General features: G+C 42.6%; 1 protein-coding gene across 4 annotated transcripts in view; it reads left to right on the top strand.

Annotated features, from left to right (window-relative positions):
• Positions 1-24,905, top strand: part of HERC2 (HECT and RLD domain containing E3 ubiquitin protein ligase 2) — a 425,948-nt gene that overhangs the window by 219,898 nt on the left and 181,145 nt on the right. For all 4 annotated transcript variants that reach the window (XM_078766738.1, XM_078766740.1, XM_068132745.2 and 1 more), the window contains exons 39-45: positions 2,132-2,325; positions 2,469-2,613; positions 10,170-10,381; positions 10,949-11,197; positions 16,369-16,498; positions 16,987-17,136; positions 21,994-22,133. In XM_078766738.1, the coding sequence (XP_078622864.1) occupies positions 2,132-2,325; positions 2,469-2,613; positions 10,170-10,381; positions 10,949-11,197; positions 16,369-16,498; positions 16,987-17,136; positions 21,994-22,133 (1,220 nt within the window). The remainder of the gene's footprint in view (positions 1-2,131; positions 2,326-2,468; positions 2,614-10,169; positions 10,382-10,948; positions 11,198-16,368; positions 16,499-16,986; positions 17,137-21,993; positions 22,134-24,905) is intronic.

The following is a 24,905-nucleotide window of genomic DNA, read 5'->3' on the forward strand; positions in this document are numbered from 1 at the left end:
TCAATCAGATGAAAAATGGCGATATTAGAAATTTGACCTCCAGATAACCTTGGACCTTTGACCTCAAAATCAATAGGTTCTCAATTGTGACGACCTCTGCAACTTCCTGAAGTTTCATGACGATCGGTTTGGAATTGTGACCTGTAGGCAAGTGACAGACAGACAGAATAACAAACGCAACCGACCAATAAACTGGTTGGAACCAATTGAAATGGTTGGAATGTGTTTATCTAAATTGTCAAGAGTTGTCTGTATATTTGTTGTATTAGTCAATTCTGCTTAAGGTTGTAACTTTCTTTAATGCTGTTATGAGCTTTGGGATTTGGAGGTCAGGTTTGTGATCTGATTGTTTGATTGAGACTTTACTTTGTAAAATTTGATTTATGCATTTGCTGTGTGAGAGTATAGTATGCGTTTGTCTCATTTGTATTGTCTTGTTTGTATTGGATCTGACTATACAGAGACTGGGAGATAATCGATAATTACAAATGTCGATCTGTCTGTGTGTTACATATACACTCCTACAACTCTGGATACATTTGGACCAAATATGTCCGAGGTAAAAGGTTTTACCGGCCAGGATTAAGCAGGGTTTTTTCCGTTGCAGTTGGTTTGAATAGCGCCACCTTTGGTGAAGTTGAGCGCTACAGGATGGATTGAATTTCTCCGGACAACTGCCTGATTGTCATCTTCAGTGGTTTTTTTCGCCACCACCATGGCTAGCCTTTCCCGTCACTGTTGACTGGTACTTTTGCGAGTTAAATATATAATTATATATAATGCAAGAAATTCATTGTTTTCTGCCATTGAATAAACAAATCAATAAGCGATGCTTGGCATTAGCTGCTGGTGGATTAGCCAAACATTAGCTGCTCCACCACCTGGGACATTCCTATGACCGTGCAGAGACTGCATAGTGCATCACGATGAATGACATTGGCTTAGCAGTATGTCATCTGACAACGAATTTAGCAGTGGGTGGTTCGGTGTCTTTCACAAACTGCAATTCAGCCAGAAGTCCCATTTTCACTTTAGTATTTCCTTTGCTGGATCTTTGCTTTTTAGCTCACCTGGAACGAAGTTCAGGGGAGCTTATGCGATGGCGCGTTGTCCGTCCGTCTGTCCGTCAGTCCGTAAACACTTGAAACTTCTCCGAAACCGCTGATGGGATTGCGACCAAATTTGGCACAAATTATATTTGTTGTGTTGTGACTAAAGTTTGTTTTCACGGCGTTTAGAAAATTGGAGTTTAAGGGGGTTTACCGGGGTCAAAATGGGTCCAGGCTTAAACTCCCAAAATAGGTATTTGCTTTCTTCTCTGAAACTACACACACAACTTTAATGGAACTTAACCGCAACCTTCACCACCCGTGTTGTACCAAAGTTTGTTCACGGCATTAAAAAAAATCTTCCCCTTTGGGGGTCCACGGGTGGGTTGCCCCCCAAAATAGGTATGTTTTTGTTTGTTTGTTTAAAGTTTTATGATTATGTTAGTATGATTCTACATGCTGCCCTGTCTTCGAGCAACCATTGAAATTGGTTTAAAATACCCTTAGTCGGTGCAGTGTACTGTTTATTCTACCAGGTGAGCGCCAGGGGTATTGCCCCTATGTTTATTTACAGGACCAAGCTCATGGAAGAGCAAATTAGAACTGTGAGTAGGACAAACACCAAGGGATTTGATGAGCAGGAAAAGAGGTGAGCGATGAGGGACAGAAACATTGAAACAAGCAAGTAAGATGGTTGAGTTAGGGAAGGTTAATGTGGTTAATAAAGATCATGGCTTAGAATTGGGGGTGACAAGATAATTTTTTTACCCTTTTAACATTTTCCAAACCATCCAAGGACGGCCATTACACTTTCTAGGTTGCTCAGCATCGAACTGGTCTTTACCTGTGGGAACTTCCTTCGGATGTGTTTTATTCTGATTAGAGCTTTTCAGCATAACATATGTCTGTTTCACCTTAAAGTTACTGAGTGTCTCGAAGTAGACTTGACTCAATATTTAAAATGCTGCAGAATAAAACTGGCTAAAGGGAAACATTCATTAAGACAAGTTCTTATTTTGAAGAATAACGATATTGTTATGATAAATTTGTTATAGTTCTATTCTGTTTACTCTTTCCTGCAGGTGTTGTGGAGTCGGTTGGACACACAGTGGCACGTCAGCAGCATGGATGTTGGGCCACTTTGAGCTTTGTACGCAGCCTTGCAATTTCCCCTGCTGCATGTGCTGCACTCAGCACACCTTCATGGCTCTCATTGCTCATCAGCATTGTTGAGGGAATCCCTGGTCAGGCTGCATCTACCCATCTACAAAGGCAGGTGAGTAACAACTACAATGCCGTCGATTATTAAAGTAACGAGATTTATTACACTTCCCTTTTATTAACTCTCTTTAAAAAAAGCTGTCATCAGATGTTGCACTGCTCCTTTCTTCTTCTTCCTACTGTCCCTTGTTTATCCAGATTTTGGCCCTTCGTTTACTGCGCACTGTGTTGCCCGCATGGCCTGCAGCAGAACCATCAGTCGAGATGCAGGAGCTTTTACGGCGTCTATTTTGTCTGTTGGGGAACCTCTTGGCTTCCAGCTCCCTTGACTTGCCACCCTGCAGTGAGTCTCTTGCTGCATCTTGCTCCCACCCCACCCTCACTCTCTTAATCCATCAACTTTTTTTCTTCTCCTTACTCTTGTCTTCCACTGCTTTCCTCCTAAACACCACTCTCCCACTTTGTTTAATAAGTATATCGGTGTCTCTTTCGCTATATAAGCAGAGAGACCATTATAATGTTTGGTGTTGGTTCACAACCATGACGCCACACAATGGAGGCAATTTGTCACTGAAAATGAATGCCAAAGGTACTGTTTTGTTGCACGCTCGTTCTCTAAAGTTCTCTCTCTCTCTCTCTCTCTCTCTCTCTCTCTCTCTCTCTCCCTCTCCCCCTCCCCCTCCCTCTCCCTCTCCCCCTCCCCCTCTCTCTCTCTCTCTCTCTCTCTCTCCCTCTCCCTCTCCCTCTCCCTCTCCCTCTCCCACTCTCTCTCTCTCTCCCTCTCCCTCTCCCTCTCCCTCTCTCTCTCTCTCTCTCTCTCTCTCTCTCTCTCCCTCTCTCTCTCCCTCTCTCTCTCCCTCTCCCTCTCCCTCTCCCTCTCCCTCTCCCTCTCCCACTCTCTCTCTCTCTCTCTCCCTCTCTCTCTCCCTCTCCCTCTCCCTCTCCCTCTCCCTCTCCCACTCTCTCTCCCTCTCCCTCTCCCTCTCCCTCTCCCTCTCCCTCTCCCCCCCCCCCCCACACACACACACACACACACACGTGGCCAAAAATATTGGTACCCTAGCACCTTTTTTCAAATAATGCACCATTTCTTCCAGAAAATTATTGAAATAAAAAATTATTTTGGTATCCACATATGTATTTCTTTGGTTTGCAGTGGAACAAAACAAACTAGAACGGCACTCTTCGACATCACGACGTCGACTGATATGCCTCCGCCCACTTTATTACAACATTATAATACTTGTATCAAGTTTGATTTAAATCCATTCAGCTGCACCCAAGTTAGCACATTTTTAGCTGGCATGACCTATGACCTTTGACATATTGACCCCAAAATTTAATCATTTCATGTTTACATCATTATACATACCTGTACCAAGTTTTAATTTAAATCCCTTCAGCTGTTCACAAGTTCTCACATTTTTACCTGACATGACATTTGGCCTTTGACCTCGGGACCCCCAAAATCTAATCAGTTAATCTTTACATCATTATACATATCTGTACTAAGTTTGAATTAGATCCCTGTGGCCATTCTCAAGTTATAGACTTATTACAGACTTTGACTTACCCCAAATTCTAATCAGTTAATGTTTACATCATTATACATGTGGAGTCCGACCCCAGTCCTCGCTCAACGTAGAGACCGAGCCTCAAGTCCACTTGTTCAAGAAATAAGTTTATTGAAGAACCAAGCGCAGCTGTGGAGCACGTCAAGATGGTCGCCAGAGTAACGGTCGTGGCGCCTTCAAGACGTTCCAACTCTACTACGAACGGGTCTTCTTAAGTATAGGCTGACCCATGATCGTTATCATGATTAAATTCCAAGCAAAGCATTGCAAGTTCCAAGAGATTGCTGTTCATCTTTATATATCAAAGCAAAGCGAGGTCACAAACCGAACTTGTCAGCCTGGCACAATATCCAGAGTCATGCTGAATTCCAATCCTGGTTGTGTCTTGACCAACACAGAGGTTTATCTCTTCATGCAGAGCCTGCTTCATTTCAAGATTGGGAAAGCGCGAGGAAGGTTTTTTGTCTTGAGTCAACAGCTTCGAGTTTGTGCCAAGTTAAGAAATTCATGTCCCTATATATTTAATTTGTCAAATGAGTATCGCATTCATTTAAATATTGTATTTTTACTATTGAATAGACCCTCGGTCTCCACATACATACTCGTACCAAGTTTGAATTAGATCACTTCAGCCATTCTCGAATTATAGACCCACTACAGACTTTGACATTTGACCTCTTGAACCTAAAATCTAATCAGTTAATGTTTACATCATTATACATACCTGTACCAAGTTTAAATGAGATCACTTCAGCCATTCTCGAATTATAAACCTATTACAGACTTTGACATTCGACCTCTTGACCCCAAGTTCATCTTTACATCATTCTACATTAGTGTACCAAATTTGGTCAGAATACCATTACTGGTTCACAAGTTATCGCGGTAACAGTATTTTTACCTAACATGACCTCTGACCATTGGCCTTTGACCTCGTGACAACAAAATCTAATCGGTTCATCTTTACCTCATTATACATACCTGCACCAAGTTTGACGAAGATCCCTTTAGCCATTCTCAAGTTATCGCGGTAATGAAAATCTATCACGGACGGATGGACGGACAACCTGAAAACATAATTCCTCCGGCGACTTCATCGGCGGAAGCATAAAAAAAGCTGAGAAAATTAATAAATCTTAGCTTATTCCACACAGAAATCCAAAAATGGCCCGGATAATATTATTGGCACGTTTCAGAAGTTGTTTGAAATAATTTGATTTCAAGCAGGTGATTCTCCTTTACTTTGGAATTGAACTCGCTTATGGTGAGTTGCAGGTGCCTGCAATATAAAAATCACTCATTCAAACAGTTTGAAAAGAGAAAAGGAGACATTCTGCTGTTTTGTGTCACTGTGTGTACCTCAATGAGCATGGAGAAAAGAAAGAAAACCAGAGAATTGTCTGAGGAGGTCAGATACATGATTGTAGCCAAACATGGACAATCTCAAGGCAACAAGTCCATCTCCAGAGACCTTGATGTTCCTGTGTCCACCGTACACAATGTTATCAGGAAGTTTAAGGCCCATGGCACCGTAGTCAACCTCCCTGGACGTGGCCGCAAGAGAAAACTTCATCAAAGATTGCTGGGAAGGATTGTACGAATGGTGGAGAAAGCACCTCAATGAACTGCTAAACAGATTCAAGCTGACCTTCAGACACAAGGTACGACAGTTTCAACTCACACCATCCGCCGCCAACTCAATGAAAGGGGGTTCTATGGTATGATACCCAGGAGGACCCCACTGTTGAGAAAGCCTGGCTGGAGTTTGCCAAAACACACCTGAACAAGCCAAAATCCTTCTGGGAAAATGTCCTGCGGACAGATGAGACCAAATTGGAGCATTTTGGTAAAGCACATCATCTCCATGTTTACAGAAAACAAAATGAAGCCTTCAAAGAAAAGAACACCTTCCCCACAGTCAAACATGGAGGAGGTTCAGTGATGTCTTGGGGTTTCTGTGCTGCCTCTGGCACTGGGTGCCTTGAATGTGTGCATGGCATCATGATATCAGGAGATTACCAAGGCATTTTGGAGCACAATGTTGAACCCAGTGTCAGAAAGCTGGGTCTCCGTCGAAGGTCATGGGTCTTGCAGCAGGACAATGACCCCAAACACACTTCAAAAAGCACCGAGGAATGGTTCAAGACAAAATGCTCGACTGTTCTGAAGTGGCCAGCAATGAGTCCAGATCTAAATCTCATTGAACACCTGTGGGGAGATCTGAAAACAGCAGTTGGGAGAATGCACCCTTCAAATCTTGGAGAACTTTTTAAATTTCTTTTGTTTTTAATTTTTTTTGTATGCAGAGTCAAGGCTCGTGTAAGAGCTAACACATTACACACGATAACAGGCACAGACCCATAAAACATACAATAAATAAAGGGAGCGGGAGACAAGAGGGGAGATAGAGGTAAGCATACAAGCACAGCAACAGTAGAGAACAGGGACGTCAGTAGATCTGCGGAAAAGAGAGGGCCGGTGGGGGAGGGGTGAGTGACGGAAGAGGAACACGCTATAAAAACAAATTGACACTACGAGGAATTTCAGGGAAGAAGTTGGAAATTGAAAGAGGTGGATTTGGTGTGTTTTAATGGCGGTAGAAAAGATCAAGGTTTTGGATAGGGGAAGATGAGAGATGGTGGTGAACAGCTGTTTTAAAGACCTGGAGGGAGGAGTGGGATTAAAGAGAGTGGTAGTTTGTTCCAGAAGTGGGAGAAAAGAGGAATGAAAGAGTGAACGTGTGCAGAGAGTCTTGATTTTGGCAGTTTCACCAAAAGAGGGTTGCTGGCAGATCTTGTGCGTCCTGCAGGAATATTTGGGGGACAGAGCACAAGCAGAGCTGGTGGAGCTAGGCCGGAGAGGAGTCGGTAGAAGACAGAAAGACCACCAACCTTCCTACGGTGAGTGAGTGAAAGGCCCTCAGAATCAGCTTCATCAACGGAGATTCCAATGATTCTGAAAGCTTTGGTTTCAACCGCGTGAAGCCGAGCCAGGTGTGAGGCATGATCACCAGCCCAGAGGGGAGAGCAGTATTCCACTGAGCTGTGGATGAAAGCCTTGTATGTGGTGAGGAGCTCAGAAGTGCCCAGAAAGGACTTCGCACGACGGAGGATGCCCAGTCTGTGACTGGCTTTGGAGGCCAGTTTGGAAATGTGTTGTTCTCAGGAAAGATCATGGCAGATAGTGAGACCCAAAAGCTTGAGTGACAGAACTTCTTCAAGAGGATTGTTGAGAAAGTAGATGGGATGGTTGTCCAGACGGTCTTCATGGAGAGACAAAGTGAGTGTGTGAGATTTGTTAGTATTGAAAAACATGTTCAATCAGCTCTTTGGAGCAGTTTGCACATGAAGTGTGCCAAACTGCCAGTGGAGAGGTGTGGGAAGCTCATTCTTGGCTTCAGAAGCGCTTGACTGCAGTTATTTTGTCCAAAGGCTGTGCTACCAAATATTAAGTCGAGGGTGTCAAATTTTGTCAATGCCATTTATTTTTATTTTCTGATTTAAATGGATATATTCAGTTCTGAATTAAAAACCAAGGTTTAACAGTGAAATAAAGAATTGTGGAGACCAAATACTTTGTCAATTTCAACTTAATTTTAGAGATAATTGTGAGTTATTTGAAAAAAGTGCAAGGGTGCCAATGTTTTTGGCCATGACTGTACACCTTTGTGATGTTTTCATGAAGATGTGCCCCTTTTGGATAGTGATTCATGGTAATGACCCATGGGGATCTTTATTACCTGATATTATATTTGAACATTTTCATGAATGTTTCTCTGCCATTAGGAGAAAATTCTGATTTTCTGTTTCCCACAGTTATACAGTCGTGGCCAAAAATATTGGCACCCTTGCACTTTTTTCAAATTACTCACAATTTTCTTCAAAAAGAAGTTGAAATTTACAAAAGTATGTGGTCTTCACAATTCTTTATTTCACTGTTAATATTACAGAACCTTTGTTTTTGATTCAGAACTTAATATATCCTTTTAAATCAGAAAATAAAAATAAATGGCATTGACAAAATGATTGACACCCTAGACTTAATATTTGGTAGCACTGCAGTCAAGCGCTTCCTATAGCCATGAATGAGCTTCCTACACCTCTCCACTGGCAGTTTGTCCCACTCTTCTTGTGCAAACTGCTCCAGTTCTCCCAGATTTGAAAGGTGCCTTCTCCCAACTGCTGTTTTCAGATCTCCCCACAGGTGTTCAATGGGATTTAGATCTAGACTAATTTCTGGTCATTTCAGAACAGTCCAGCGTTTTGTCTTGAACCATTCCTGGGTGCTTTTGTGTGCTTAGGATCATTGTCCTGCTGCAGGACCCATGACCTTCGATGGGGACCCAGCTTTCTGACACTGGGTTGAACATTGCGCTCCAAAATGCTTTGGTAATCACCTGATTTCATGATGCCATGCACACATTCAAGGCACCCAGTCCCAGGGGCTGCACAGCAACCCCAAAACATCACTGAACCTCCTCCATGTTTGATTGTAGGGAAGGTGTTCTTTTCTTTAAAGGATTCATTTTGTTTTCTGTAAACATAGAGATGATGTGCTTTGTCAAAAAACTCTAATTTGGTCTCATCTGTCCACTGGACATTCTCCCAGAAGGATTTTGGCTTGTTCAGGTGTGTTTTGGAAATCTCCAGTCAGGCTTTTTTATGTCTCTCTCTCAGCAGTGGGCTCCTCCTCAGTCTTCTACCATAGAACCCCTTTCATTGAGTTGGTGATGGATGGTGCGAGTTGAAACTGTCATACCTTGTGTCTGAAGATCAGCATGAATCTGTTTGGCAGTTGATCGAGGTGCTTTCTCCACCATTCGAACAATCCTTCGCTGCAATCTTCGATTAAGTTTTCTCTTGCGGCCACGTCCAGGGAGGTTGGCTGCAGTGCCATGGGCCTTAAACCTCCTGATAACATTTCGTACGGTGGACGCAGGAACATCAAGGTTTCTGGAGATGGACTTGTAACCTTGAGATTGTCCATGCTTGGCTACAATCTTGTGTCTGTCCTCCTCAGACAATTCTCTGGTTTTCTTTCTTTTCTCCATACTCATTGGGGTACACACAGTGACACAAAACAGCAGAATGACTCCTTTTCTCAATTCAAACTGGTTGAATGAGGGATTTTTATGTTGTGAGAATCACCTGCTTGAAATCTAATTATTTCTAACTACTTCTAAAAGGTGCCAATAATATTGTCTGGGCCATTTTAGGATTTCTGTGTGGAATAAGCTAACATTTAGTAATTTTTTTTTCATCTGTTTTGCTCACCTGGAGCTAAGTTCAGGGGAGCTTATGCGACGGCGCATCTTTAGACCGTCCGTCCGTCCGTGAAACACTTGCAACTTCTTCTGCGAAACCCCTGAAGGGATTGCGACCAAACGTGGCACAAATGATATTTGTTGTGTTGTGACTAAAGTTTGTTCACGGCATTAAAATAATCGGGATCTAAGGGGGTTTGCCGTGGTCAAAGTGGATCCAAGTTTGACCCCCCCAAAATATGGATTAGCTTTCTTTTCTGAAACTATATACACAGTTTGGATGAAACTTGACCACAACCTTAACCACCCGTGCTATACCAATGTTTGTTCACGGCATTAAAAAAAATCTGTCCTTTTGGGGGTCTACGGGTGGGTTGCCCCCAAAATAGGTATTTGCTTTCTTCTCAGAAACTACACACGCAATTTTGAGGAAACTTCAACCACAATGTTCATCACACTTGATGTACCAATTTTTGTTCAAGGCATTACAAAAATTATGGATTGAGGAGGTATGCAGTGTGAGGGGGGGCAGAGGTCGGGGGGTGGGGCCCAAAATAGGTATTTTTTTGTTTGTTTGTGTTGTGATTATGTTCGTATGATTCTCCATGCTGCCCTGTCTTCCAGCAACCATTGAAATTGGTTTTAAATATCTTTCGTCAGTGAAGTATACTATTTGTTCTACCATGTGAGCACCATGGGTATTGCGCCTATGTTTTTGTTCCACTGCAAACCAAAGAAATACATATGTGGATACCAAAATATTTTTTCATCTCAACAATTTTCTTGGAGAAATGATGAATTATTTGAAATTTTATTTGATTTATTTGAAGTTTCATTAAAAGTGCGTGTGTAGTTTCTGAGAAGAAAGCAAATACCTATTTTGGGGCGCAACCCACCCGTAGACCCCCAAAATGGCATTATTTGAAAAAAGTGCAAGGGTGCCAATATTTTGGCCACAACAGTAGCTCTTTGTTTACTGATTTCCATTTGCTTGAATATATAGCACTACTTTCCCAAAAACATTAACATTGAACCATTTTGCATTTACATTTTACCTAACAGCGGAAGATGGTGCACCACGAAGGGTTTCCAGACGAGCCAGGCCCCAAGTCTCATTGACAGCATCAGGGAGCAGTACGCTGGCAGAAGAGCTTGTTATGCTGCTGCGTATTCTGCTTGTGATGCCTCACTGGAGCAACTTGGTTGGAGAACACATCTCCTCATGTCTTGCTCGCCTGCCCATTATATTAGCAGATCGCACATTTGATACCAGGGTGAATATTTCTGTAATTGTTTTTATGCCTCCTTTGACGAAGTCATCGGAGGCATGTTTTCGAATTGCTCGTCTTGCTGTCTGTCTGTGGGTGTGTAAAAAGTTTTCGTTACCACGATAACTTAAGAACAGCTGAAGAGATCTCAGTCAAATTTGGTATAAATATGTATAATGATGCAAAGATAAACTGATTAGATTATTGGGTCAAAAGGTCAGAGGTCCTGTTTTGGTAAAAAATATTGTTACTGTGCTAACTTGTGAACCAGTGATGGGATTTGGACCAAACTTGGTATCCGTATATATTATGATGCAAAGATGAACTGATTAGATTTTGGCATCAAGAGGTCAAAGGTCAGAGTTCATGTCAGGTAAAAATGTGGTACTTGAGAACAGCTAAAGGGATTTAAATATAATTTGGTACAAGAATGTATAATGATTCAATAATGTGGACAGAGGCATATCGATTGACGTCGTGATGTTGATGAGTGCATTCTACTTTGAAGCTGTTTTAATTGAGATGTTTTAATAATATAAGATTTAGGTTACCTGTTTGATCTTACGAATGCAGGTGGAAGGAGATGCCACCTGCAGAGAGGGTGGCTCAAATGAGGGTGAAGTAGAGGGTGAGGCATGTTCCATCATGGCAGTGCTTGCGGTTATGGGTGGTGTAGATGAACGTCTACGCCTTGGGGGGCAGGTGTTGCATGAGGAGTATGGACAAGGCACAGTTATGCGTATCACTCCACGTGGTCGAATCACTGTCCTCTTCCTTGATTCGCGTCACGGCCGTGTCTGTCCCCTGGCTCAGCTGCAACCTGTAAGTCCACACATGTATGCAGTTCTTGATTGGTCTTTATTTCATTTTTTAGCAGGTAATACATTGTTCCCAATTACTTCCTCAACTGCATATTTCTTCTTTTTTATTGCTTAATTGTTTTAACTCCCCACAATGCTTTTATATTGTTACATTAACACTGGCATTCATTTCCAGCAAAATAAATGTACATCAAAAATTACTCGTATGACAACCTGATCCAATTTTTCCTATTTTATCAGAAAATAGCTCTTAATGTTAACTTGCTGAACAGTCACTGTATTCTGGAGGGCACGTCATAGAGCACTGTGCACAGTTTTTATTTTAAAGGCTGTTGGTAGTATTTTACAATGTCGACTTCCAACAAAGATTATTTGTTTAATCCAGGCATTAGTGACATTTTCCATGATAAGGTTGTTTTTTCTGTGGAAGAAGGATATGTATGTTGTGGCCACCATCCATTCATAGATATTTGAGCAGCTTGAGTTTTGGGATGTCAGATCCAATATGTTGCTTTTTCCGTTCAGGGCAGCTTCTGACTTTCTCGGTTTCATCAAGTGTCGTCACAAAGACTGGTTTGACGAGAAGGCCTCTCAGATCAACAGTTTGCTTAACCTCATGTATGCGGCTCATCTTTGCTGGATTGACGACAGAGGCTCAGCGAGCAAACACTCCTCTTACCTGCAACCTCGGAGACTCGCACAGTCAAGACTTCGTTCCATGAAAGACAGTTGGTGGGCAGCAAGAGCGGAAGAAATTCAGGAGACAGCCGATACAAAGAATTTCAAGCATTTCTATGCTGGTCTAAAGGCAGTCTATAGACCGTTTTCTCGTGGAATTGCTGCACTCCGTAGCTCAGATGGCCAGCACCTTATCACAGATCCAAACACGATCCTGGAGAGCTACGCTTAACATTTTAAGGGTGTCCTCAATTGCCTTTCCTCCATCTCGGATGCGACCATTGACTCTCTTCCCCAGCAGCCTCTATTGCAAGACCTTGGCTGCCCTCTGAATAAAATAGAGGCCACCAGAGCTATCAAAGAGATGTTATCTGGAAAGGCCCCTGGTGATGATGGTATCCCCTCAAAGGTTTTCGAGTTTGGTGGTGCCAACCTCCTCATCCGACTGACCCAACTCTATAATATCATCTGGATTGAGGCATCAGCATCCCATTTTTTAATATATATATTTTTGTATACAGGATCGAGGCTCATGAAAGAGCTAACATTTATCACACAAAAAATCAAACAGACACACAAAACATATAATAAGGGTAGCGATAGACAAGATGGGGAGAGAAGGGGAAGCACAAACACAACATTTGAGAGCAGGGACATCGGGAGATCTGTGAGAGGGAGAGGGATTGGGGGGAGGAGGTGTGGGAAGGGGGGGGGGGGGGGGTAGAAACATAAAACACAAGGACACTGCAAGGACTTCCAGGAAAGAAGTTGGTATTTTAAAAAAAAAGTGGATCTAGGGTGAAATTAGCGGGGGTCGAAAAGATCAAGGTTTTGAATGGGGGAAGATAAGAGAATGTGGTGAACTGCTGTTTTAAAGACCAGTGAGGCAGTTTGTTCCAGAGGCCGTGAGAAAAGAGGAATGAAGGAGTGAAGGTGATAGTCAGGTTCACCATGTTTTTTCGTTCAAAATCATGGTAGATTAGCAAACCTATACATTTTTGGAAACGTTATTACATGGAAAATCTGAAAATCAATGTTTACATTTGCCAATTCCGACCAATTCGATTCGACCAATTCGACCAATTCCATTCGACCAATTCGACCAATCGCTTCGATCGACTATTCGACCATTCGACCAATTCGATCGATTCGATTCGATTCGATTCATCGAATTCGATTCGATCGACCATTCGACCAATTTGATTTGCCAATCAATTTGACCGACCTTTGCTTGTGTGGAACGGACTGTGAAAACGATGCGGACTATATTGTCGGATACGACACACAGGACAGTGATGACGAACTCTTAATGGCATATTCTGTAATCGTGTATGTTTGATGCCATTGACTGCCTGTGTATATTTTGTCATTGACTGCCTGTGTAGATGTGAAGTTATACTGACTGCATGTGTATATATGATTTTGCTGACTATGGTGATATGAATGTTTGTTGATATGGATTTGGTTTGGTGATATGTGATATGGTTTGGTGATATGAATTATTGTGACACATTTTGATGTTATTAACTGCCTGTACAAAATGATAACATGTATTTGATTATGCAACTTATCGCGAATATAAATTCAAAACCTTTGATTCGTGTCTTACCATTCCCCATAACACTAATTTGATACTTTCATTGGATTCCTTGTCCCTGAAAATATAGGTTTAGTATATTATAAAAAGTTTTTAGGGTAATTAGAGGCAGAAATAGAACAAAATATGTATTTTACAGTGGCCATTTTGAAAATCCAAAATGGCCGCCATACAGGTATCTCTCCAAATGTAAACATTGATTTTTAGTTTCCTTATGCTATAACCTTTCCAAAAATGTATAGGTTTGCTAATCTACCATGATTTTGAACGAAATATAATTTATTGACAGAGTGAACCTGACTATGAGCAGAGAGTCTTGATTTTGGCAGTTTAACCATAAGAGGGTTGCAGGCAAATCTTGTGCGACCTGTAGGAATATTTGGGGGACAAAGCTCAGAGAGAGCTGGGGGAGCAAGGCCGGAGAGGAGTCGGTAGAAGACAGAAAGACCACCAACCTGCCTGCGGTGAGTAAGTGAAAGGCCCTTGGAGTTAGCTTCATCGCGGGAGATTCCAATGATTCTGAAAGCTTTGGTTTCAACAGCATGAAGACGGGCTAGGTGTGAGGCAGGAGCACCAGCCCAGAGGGGAGAGTAGTATTCCATAGAGCTGCGGATGAAAGCTTTGAAGATGGAAGCCAAACAGTTCAATCTTTGTTTCATCAGACCACAGAATCTTGTTTCTGACAGTCTGAGAGTCCTTTAAGTGCTTTATTGCAAACTCCAAGCGGGCTTTCATGTGTCTTTCACTGAGGAGAGGCTTCCGTCTGGCCACTCTGCCATAAATCCCAGATCTGTGGAGTGTTGCAGTGACGGTTGTCCTTCTGGAAGTTTCTCCCATCTCCACACCGGATCTCTGGAGCTCAGCCAGAGTGACCATCGGGTTCTTGGTCACCTCTCTTACCAAGGCCCTTCTCCCCCGATTGCTCAGTTTGGCTGGGCGGCCAGCTCTAGGAAGAGTCCTGGTTGTTCTAAACTTCTTGCATTTAAGAATTATGGAGGCCACTGTGCTCTTGGGAACCTTCAATGCAGCAGAAATTTTTTTGTAGGCTACCCCAGATCTGTGCCTCGACACAATCCTGTCTCTGAGCTCTGCAGGCAGGTCCTTCGACCTCATGGCTTGGTTTTTGCTCTGATATGCATTGTCAGCTGTGAGACCTTATATAGACAGGTGTGTGCCTTTCCAAATCATGTCCAATCAATTGAATTTACCACAGGTGGACTCCAATCAAGGTGTAGAAACATCTCAAAGATGATCAAGAGAAATGGGAGGCACCTGAGCTAAATTTCAAGTGTCATAGCAAAGGGTATGAATACTTATGTCAATGTGATATTTCAGTTTTTTCTTTTTAATAAATTTGCAAAACTTTCTAAAATCCTGTTTTTTCTTTGTCATTTTGGGGTATTGAGTGTAGATTGATGAGGGAAAAAATGAATTTAAGCGATTTCAGCATAAGGCTGCAACATAACAAAATGTGAAAAAAGTGAAGGGGTCTGAATACTTTCTGAATGCAATGTATGTCCCTCACAAATGTCCACCAATTATAGCTGAGGATCTGGTCACATGACAAGGGAATAGCATTTAGTAACCATTACAGTTGCATATTTTACAAAGTGGAAATATAAGAACCTTCTGTGGAACGTTTTGGGTTCCCAGTAGGTGTCGTAAGGTAGGTAGATGGTTTCAGAAATTCTTCAATACAATTACGATTCTGAAATGCAATGGACACGGACCTTGCTCCCGAATCCCGAAATGAACAGACGACGACGGTAGACCTTATTGACTCATCCCACCAAGCATGAGAGACCAAGATGGCAACTCCTGGCACAAATGTGAAGCAATTAATTATACTGATGAAAATGACAATAAAAGCACATTTCGATGTAATAAATCATTATAGACAAGAGGCAAATAACTTGGGCACCTCAACATGGGACAACACATACTTATAAGCAGTACAATGACTGATCCAATTCCCCTCCCCTTCCCCCTCTTCTCCTCCCTTTCCCCATTCTCCCCACTATGGTCATGGATCTGATTACAGACAGAAAAAGCAGGATGCAAATAAATCCGTAAATTAATGTTGCCAAGTTGAGAATAAAGATGAATTAAAGGCACCTTCCTTGTGTGATGATGGTCACCAGGGATCATGTAATCTATCCTATAGCATTTAGAGGGGTCAAAGTAGCTTGTGTGGGGTCCTGCTCAGAATGAACTTCACACGAAGCCTGCAACTCTTATACCAGCACCAGAAGGGGGACCGCAGGGGGGACCGGAGGGGACTCTTATGCACTATGGGTCTCAAACTAATAATATGTTTTTGCAGGTTAGGATCTTGGGGATAGCCCAAACCAATCGGCCACCAATTACTACCGTGCTTCATGAACTCCATCCAAACTGAGGTGCATGCCACCTTTTCCTCCTCTGTTTCCCATGGTAGAATGCTCCATTTGCATTTGTATCACTGTGTCCCTTTGAGTGATGTTTTGGCTCCCATGGCAACAAAATAGGGACAGGGACTGGTGGGGACCAGCAGCAGAGACGAACTCTAACCCCTACACATGCACACATATACACATATTAATTACCAGACTTTTTTTTCCTTTTTTTTCTTCTTTTTTTTAAGGCATGTGATCTCTTTTTGCAAATTCTTCGCAAATGAGCTGCCTACTGAGTTTGCATTGATCACTGGACCAGTAAGGCAACCGCATTTAATTTGATTGGATGCAGATTGGTCATTTTTCAGTGAAGAAAATTGAATGGAAACCGATGATGCAGGTTATTTCATGATGTCAAGCGTGAGAAAATGTTAATGGGAATAACTCCAAAAATGTTATTTGCAGTGGACAATTGAAAGACTACAGTAAGCTGACTTTATCCCTGTGTACTTACTTTGGAAGGTTTCAGAGGTCGCATTTGACCTGGCTGCTCTACCTATGTCGGAGCCCTTGCTAAGTGCATTCGGCCAACTTGTGAGCCTGACGGGGAAGCAGCAGCAGAGACTTTCCAAGGCCCACTTTGGGCCAGCAGGTAATGTTTATAAATACCTTGACACGAGCATTCTTTAACTGGTCATAGACAATTACGTGGAAGTTTTTCTCCCCAATAAACTGAATTGTTGTAATGTACAGTCATTCGGCAGAAATTTGTCTTTTTCCCATTGAGTCATTCGGCCAAATGCCATTTCTGCCAAATGACAATAAATGGCTAACTCTGCAATATATAACTGACCCACGTGCTTCATATTTTTTCATCATGGTGGCTTCATTGCTTCTGGCCTCAGAGGTCGTTTGCTCCATTTAAGAGCACTGAAAATCTCATTGATGGAGGACTTGGAAAACTCCCTTGCCGCAAAGCATACCTCGGAATATATGGTTGTGGTTATAAGTGTCGTTCAGGAGTTATAACCAAGACAAATCCATAAATGATAGCATTGATGTTAATGTAATATACGAAAACGAAATGTCTCGTGTGTATTTTAGAGATGCTTATTTTTTCTTCTCTTCCTCCTGATCCAGATGAGCTCGACGTATCACTGCTGACGTGTCATCAGCTAAGGTTGTTTTTGGTAAAGGCCGTGCGTTCACTCCTCATGCATCAAGAACGGTTACGACGTGTTCTTTCACTGCCTGCCCATCCTGGCTTTCAACACATCGCAGCTGGAGATGGTGAGGGGAGTAGGTGTATTTTAGCGGTTTAAAGATTTTGTTTTTTTTAGTCTATATATTTGAAGAAACGACAACCAGAAAGCATCTCAAAATGCAAAGCCCATCCACATCCACAAATGCAAAGCCCATCCGTACTCAAACTAAACTTGATGAATCCAGCAGCTAAAAAAAAAAAAGTAAAAATTATGTATGTGCTCTTTATTCTCATATAGTAAGGGCATTTTATGAGATATTTCACAAATCTGTTAACTAAATTGTTACCAAAAAATTTCTTCACCAATATGTTTGTAAAGGTGTGTAATAACATGTGTTAAAATGTTGAAGTTCAACTCCCGTGGGAAACCCAGAAAAAAAGCTGTTGAATTCGGGTACCGAAAAATTATTTTCGAGAATTTTTATTTTTTTTAATCGGCCCTTAAGTAACTTATGAGGGGTCAAATAAGGGTTTTTCATGATTCTGAGTTGATTGTTAACATTTATATTTTCACTTTTACATTTACACACAAAGTAGCTTTTATTTCACATACATATATAATACTCAAGAGTTATTTCTCATTCACAATGTCAGAAGTTTCACCAGTCATTGTCTATGTCTTCTTCAGACTCAACAACATCATGACTGCAGTTTCTGCATGTAATGCCATTACAGACTCCACAGGCCGAGATGCACGTGACCCCATTCTTCTTGCAGCTGCATCGCCGGTTGCTGCAATCTCCATGACAATTACAGCTCGTGAACTGCAATAGCTCCTCAGGAGCCGTGGGGTCCAGTGTTGGAAATGGCTCATACCCATGCACACCTATTGTCCATCCATAGTCACTGGGGTTCAGAGACATGCTCTGTAGAAGGATCCAGTCCAGAGTGTGTCACCTGGAGTGAGGAGTGGCTGATCATGAGCCAGGGAGGAGGAAAGCTCAGCGAGGGGGAGAAACATGATCGCGTTCGTTCCTATCTGTTTCCTGTTCGTAAATGGAATAATCTTTACTTCAGTTACTCTCAGGATCTTAACTTTGTCGAGTGCCTTCAACTTCACCTGGGGGAAAGCTGCTGTTGTCTGTGGATCTGGCAAAGGTGGTGCCGGAGAGGTGACTTCGATCCAACCCATTGAGTGAAAGGGAGTGTTTCCGTGAATAGAGACAATGTTTAAATCTATATTGTCTCCAACAAACTGAGTGACTGCATTGTTTGTTTCCCCAACCTCCATAAAGACCACCTGATCATTACTTGACAATTCACTTTCACTGGCTGGCACTTTGGCTGTCATCACTGATTGATCCTCAAGCGCAGCATCAACCGCAACCTCATCATTGATCTGTTCATCGGTTTCCTCCACAATGGTGTCAAGAGTGCCAGAAGTATCTGGAACATCATCTCCACTCCTACTATTAAGGAAGCAGTATTTGTAGTTTTGTGTCTTCGTGTAAGACTCAGTGTATCCCAGCCGGTGGAACTTGTTGAGCATCCATTTTGACCCAAATCTATGATCAGGTTGTATGGCAAGCCCCATTTGGTGTGGCAATACTCCAGACCGAGGTCGACAGGCCTTAATAAAATTCTGCCCCCAAACGGCAACTCTTTCGTCTGTCTTGACAATCGGTCTCAAGAACATCTGAAGGCTTGCAGGAACAAGTGTCAGCTGACTATCGATGTCAGTCATACTGTGTGTGGTGGGGTATGACTTTGGACCTAAATCAATCAAGGCAGTATCATTGGATATGAACTTGAGTGCCGTCTTTATGATCTGAGTCTTCTCATCTCCATGGTCAAGATTAGCATGATGCGCTCGCAGAATATTGTCGGTGCCATCTTTGAGACAGAGTACATCTGCCCTTCTTTCCTGTGTTGTGAAATACAAGGTGTCTTCGTATTTCTCTAGAAGTTTTATCTTTAGCCAATGCTTTGAATAAGAAAGGCTCTTCTCTGGTGACTGATCAAACTCCTGCAGCTTTTCATGGACTTGGTCCATGTTCATTACCCCATGCTCTAATTCTGAGTCTAACCATTCGCAGAATTCAATAAAAACTGCCTCTCGCTCCTCATCAATACTCCTCTGTCCTCTCTTCCTTTTTCCTTCCTCATCAGTCTTGGACAAACTGTCACCTCTCGCAAACATAAGTTTGCATCGCAAATGGTACAGTGTTTCTTCTGCTACCAAGTCGTTGATCCCTTCCAGGCGTCCAGTGACTTCAGTGCCCCAGTCATCCCCGCGACTCCGTGCTGTCTTCAGCAAGCTTGCCTTCAGTGTATCTGCAGTCAAATTATCTGGCACTCTGTATTTCTTTCTAGCTTGTGCTGGATTATTGTTGTAGAGCTGGGCTGGTTGGTTGCAAAGAATGCATACATCCTTATACAGGAGGTCAACTGACTGTGATCTTCTAGAACTGCAGCCAGTTGATGAACTGAACTCACAAGTAGTGCGTCTTCTCTTCAACTTTGATGACTCTTTCTCTGCCTTTGATGCTTGAGCTGACTTCTTGGTGGTTGCAACAAAGTTGTTGTACAGATCATTTTTACACTTCTGGTGGTACCTCAGTTTTCCTTCCTTTTGAGCCTCCTTCATACGTTCCACAACAGTAACATTTTCGACAGTTTCTGCTTGTTTCAATAAAGTTGAGTATCCCTTTGGAGTTGCCTGTATGAGCCTTTCAGCTGGTGTATCCGAGCGTGCACAGATGAAGCAATTGAGCACAGGTGGAGTAACGTCTTCATCCATATTGCTAGACTCCATGTCCTGCAAAGTAGAAAATGAGATATATTTAGAAATTATTTTTCCACAAAGGAGTGTCTGTGGTGAAATATAAATGTTAACAATCAACTCAGAATCATGAAAAACCCTTATTTGACCCCTCATAAGTTACTTAAGGGCCGATTAAAAAAAATAAAAATTCTCGAAAATAATTTTTCGGTACCCGAATTCAACAGCTTTTTTTCTGGGTTTCCCACGGGAGTTGACCTTCAACATTTTAACACATGTTATTACACACCTTTACAAACATATTGATGAAGAAAATTTTTGGTAACAATTTAGTTAACAGATTTTCATATGTTTCCCTTACTATAATGAAGGTTTGTTGAAAATTTTGGCTAATAAAGAAACACGGGAGCAATTACAAAACCATGCAGTCTCGCGCTGCACATTGGATGGGCTAACAAGGCCTATTTGTACTTCGTGTGACTTTGCCCTTTGACATTTTGAGCCAATTATTAATTAGTCTTCTCCATATTCTCATAGTAAGTGGTTGTTGAAAATTTGATGACAAAAGCTCAAATGTATGGCCGGGGCAGACACACACACACACAGAAGAGATTGCGTCTGCTGCTGCACAAGCAGACGGGCTAATAATAGAGGTGCCAACTGCTCAATTTCCAAAGCCTACAACATTGATCAAATAGCTCCTATTATACTGATTTAATGTCAAATATCATACTTTAAATCATTGCACAGGAAAAACTGATATAAAATATGGAAACAACGTTGGCGAAAGCATTGGAGAGTGTAAAAAAAATAAAAAAATAAAGGGGGGGGGGGTGTGATATTCACATATCCTCCATGTAAACAGCCCATGGGAAATACTTGTGTGTATTTTATTGTGTAAATATAGCTTTGATTGAACCTATTTTTGGTGACCAACACATTTTGCTTGCTAAAAATGCCAATTTGTTGATTGTGTGTAATTGTATTCATCGCATCATAATTACCTCCGCCACCAAAGGTGGATGGAGGTTGTGTTTTCACCCCTGTCTGTCTGTTTGTGAACAAAATATCTCAAAAAGTTGTGGACTGATTCCGACGAAATTTTGCAGAGAGGTAGTGTATGTGACAAGGACGAACTGATTCGATTTTGGTGAAGATCCGGATTCGGATCCGGCTAATTTAATTTTTTAAGTGATTCTTCACCATTGGGAGATAGGGCCAAAAACTATACATAGCAGGATATCTCAAAAAGTTGTTGACGGATTCGGATGAAACTTGGTGGACCGGTTGGGTTTGTGACGAGGAAGAATTTGTTTGATTTTGGTGAAGATCTGAACATGGATTCAGCCTATCAGTGGGATAACAACAAACAACAACATGCATTTTAAAAGGCCATTTTCCCTGCTAGAGCAGGGGTTAGCCTTGCGGTCCCCATGACAATCTTCTCCATTTTGCCCTATTTTCTGCATCTCTCCTTGTTAACCCCCTTGCCCGCATTTCTTCTTCCACCATCTTTAGCCAAGTCTTTCTCAGTCTTCCCCGTCTTCTACTTCCTTCTACATTCATTTCCATCACTCTTCTCAACCAGTCACTTTCATCCTTCCTCAACACATGACCAAACCATCTCATAGCAGGATTTTGTATCCTATCAGTGGGATACAAAACATAAACTGTTCAGCCTGGCGGAGGTGCGCGCTCTACCGAGTGCCGTTCTAGTTTGTGATTGGAATGATGAATGATGCTGTTTGGAATGAAAATACGGAGATATTGAGTTTAATGCAGAATGAGGAAATGACGTAAGGGTTTCTATCCGTGACATTCACGGATTCCCCATTTGCACATTCACCATTGATTGGATATAGCAACATTCAGACCGGGTATGTTTTTTGTCCAAGTCCTTTCCGAACCTGCTGTCAATGCCTGGTATTCTACTGAAGGTGGTGCAGGAATGTGGAATTTATTGAAAAAAAAATTTATACTTACATTATTTGCTAACTGTTATCTGGTATCCCCACCCTTGTCACACTATTGTCTTCAACTTCATTATCAAACAAGCCCGGCTCCGCCATTGTTAGACTTTTGGTCTTGTTTTATTTAAAAAGACAACTACCAGTGATATGTCCCAATTTTTACCACTATTTTGCTAATTCCTTCTTTGCAGATGATGTGTCAACTCGTGGTGATATTTCTGATGGCTCCTCCGAGGGTCCTCCAGCTCCTCAGTTCCTACTGCAGCATTTGCTTATCGCTAGCACGCAGCCTTCACCCCTTAAGGCCACATTCTCGAGGCAGGAGCTTGAGGTGAGTGAGAGCTGTCTTTGCTTACATTCTCATGGAAAAGCTTGAGGTGAATGCTGTGTATGAGCTCAAAGCACACTCTTTTAATAACCACATTCATAAATATAATTATAATGATAACTAACAGGGTACGCATCTCACACGGGTTCATAGATGTCTCACCTCAAATGAGAAATTTTATTTGGAGTGTGTATTGGTAGAAACAGGAATTCAGCATAAATATTCGGTGAACAGATATCGCAGTGGGTATAGCTGATAACCTTGGCCACCTCATTCCATTCCAGCAGCTAAGATTTCCAATCCATGCTTGTTGTAACTCTGAAGTACTGCTTGGGAGGAAATGATGAAATTATGGAAGCTCGGCTGGGAAAAGGAATTAAGCACTGCCTACCGCCAGATCGAAGATCACTGAAGTTCTTTCCATGCTGAGAGACCACAGCCAGGCACCTATGCATCTGCACGTCGCTTCTTCAGCCACAGCCTGTCCCCTCTCTCTATACTCCCCATAGCTTTGCTTTGAAACATTTCAATATTACATAATTAATGGACAGTTTTTATGCCGCCGCCACCAAAGGTGGCCGGAGGCATGATATTTTTTTAATGGACAGGCTCATCAGTCATGGCATCTCAGCAAAGGACTTGTGCGACTCATTGGGACTGACACAATCTGTCAATTTCCCGACTGGGATCTCAGTCAATGGAGCATCTTCTCTTCTAGACTTGGTTATGACAAACTTCCCAGAAAATTTCTGCTGCTCTTCTTCTGCTCCAATCAGTTGTTATGATCATGTTCTTGTTAAAGTGGATATCTCTCTGGCCATTCTTGGAGAGCCTCCTCAGCATCGACGAGTCTGGCATTTCACTCAGGCCGACTGGCATGGTCTTCAAGCAGCCATCCATCATCCGGACTGGGCTCCCATCTCTACTGCATCTGAAATCAGTTCTTCCTGGGAATTCTTCCAAAGCAAACTGCTCTCTCTCATGCACAGATTTATCCAATCTCGTCTTCAGTTGTCATACCCTTCCTCCTGTCCATGATACACTGAATCTTGTGGTGAGGCAGTTGCCCTGAAACAACTTGCCTTTCTTTGCCTCTTGGGAGGCTAATCCAACTGAAGGCAATCTCATTTGCTTCCACCAAGCTTGGAACAACTGTGTGTCTACCCTCAGGAAAGCCAGGAATCACTATCTTTCTACTCTCAAGACTGAACTCTCAAACCTGTCTCCCTCTTCCAAATCCTGGTGGTGTCTGGTCAAATCTATTTCTGGTGTTTGTTCCCCCTCCACCCCCTCCCTTACCTCAAATGGCTACACATTTGACACCGCACGTGGCAAAGCCGAATGCCTCAACTCTGTGTTTGCCTCAAAATCTTGTGTCCCAAACCCATCTCTCTCTGTGTACCCACCTTACCCAGTCGAAGCCAGCTGCTCCTGGACTCTGTGTCCTTCTCTCCTGACAAGGTGGAGAAGTTTCTGTCAAACTTAGATTCTGATTCTGCAACTGGACCAGACAGCATCAGCCCACGGGTCCTAAAATCCTGCTCTGCCGCTCTTTCACACCCCCTCTCTATTCTCTTCACCCTCTCTTTTGCTCAAGGTCATCTGCCATCAGTTTGGAAATCGGCCAACATTTCCGCTTTACACGAAAAAGGTGCAAAAACAGATCCTTGCAACTACAGATTGGCAGCCTGCTCCCAATTATCAGCAAAGTCATGGAATCCATCATTGCTTCGGATATCAAATCCTTCCTCTTCTCCAATGGCTTGATCTCTGATCATCAATTTGGTTTCAGACGAGGTTTCAATCTCACACTCTTACGATGTCTCTCCAAAAAGACGGACGGGACAACCCTCCCATCTACTTTCTCAACAATCCTCTCCAAGAAGTTCTGTCACTCAAGCTTTTGGGTCTCACTATCTGCCTTGATCTTTCCTGGGAAAACCACATTTCCAAGCTGGCCTCCAAAGCCAGTCACCGACTGGGCATCCTCCGGCATGCGAAGTCCTTCCTTGCCACACCTGAGCTCCTCACCACTTACAAGGCTTTCAATTGCAGCTCATTGGAATACTGCTCTCCCCTCTGGGTTGGTGCTCCTGCCTCACACTTACCTCGGTTTCACGCTGTTGAAACCAAAGCTTTCAAAATCATTGGAATCTCCTGCGATGAAGCTGATTGTGAGGGCCTTTCAATCACTCACCTCAGGCAGGTAGGTGATCTTTCTGTCTCCTACCTAGTCCTATCCGGCTTAGCTCTAGTAGCTCTATCTGTGCTCTGTCCCCCAAATATTCCTACAGGATGCACAAGATCTGCCAGCCACCCTCTTATGGTTAAACTGCTGAAATCAAGATTCTCTATTCACCTTCACTCTTTCATTCCTCTTTTCTCCCGCCTCGGGAATAAACTCCCTCACTCTCTTCAATCCCACTCCTCCCTCCTGGTCTTTAAAACAGCTGTTCACCACCATCTCTTATATTCTCCCCATCCAAAACCTTCATCTTTTCTACCCCCGTTAATTCACCCCAGATCCACTTTTTTGAAATACCAACTTCTTTGCTGGAAGTACTAGTGTCCATGTGTTTTGTACCTCTCCCACCCCCACCCCCCTCCCATGCCTCCTCCCCCCAAACCCTGTCCCTCCCACAGATCTCCCGATGTCCCTGTTCTCTGCTGTTGTACTTGTGTGCTTCCCTCCCTCTCCCCATCTTGTATCCCACTCCCTTTATCGTATGTTTTCTGTGTCTGTTGTTTTTTTTTGGGGGGGGGGGGGGGTGGGGG

Source organism: Myxine glutinosa, chromosome 12 (assembly GCF_964187855.1).
Source record: "Myxine glutinosa chromosome 12, kmMyxGlut1.1, whole genome shotgun sequence".
Taxonomy (NCBI): Eukaryota; Metazoa; Chordata; class Myxini; order Myxiniformes; family Myxinidae; genus Myxine; species Myxine glutinosa.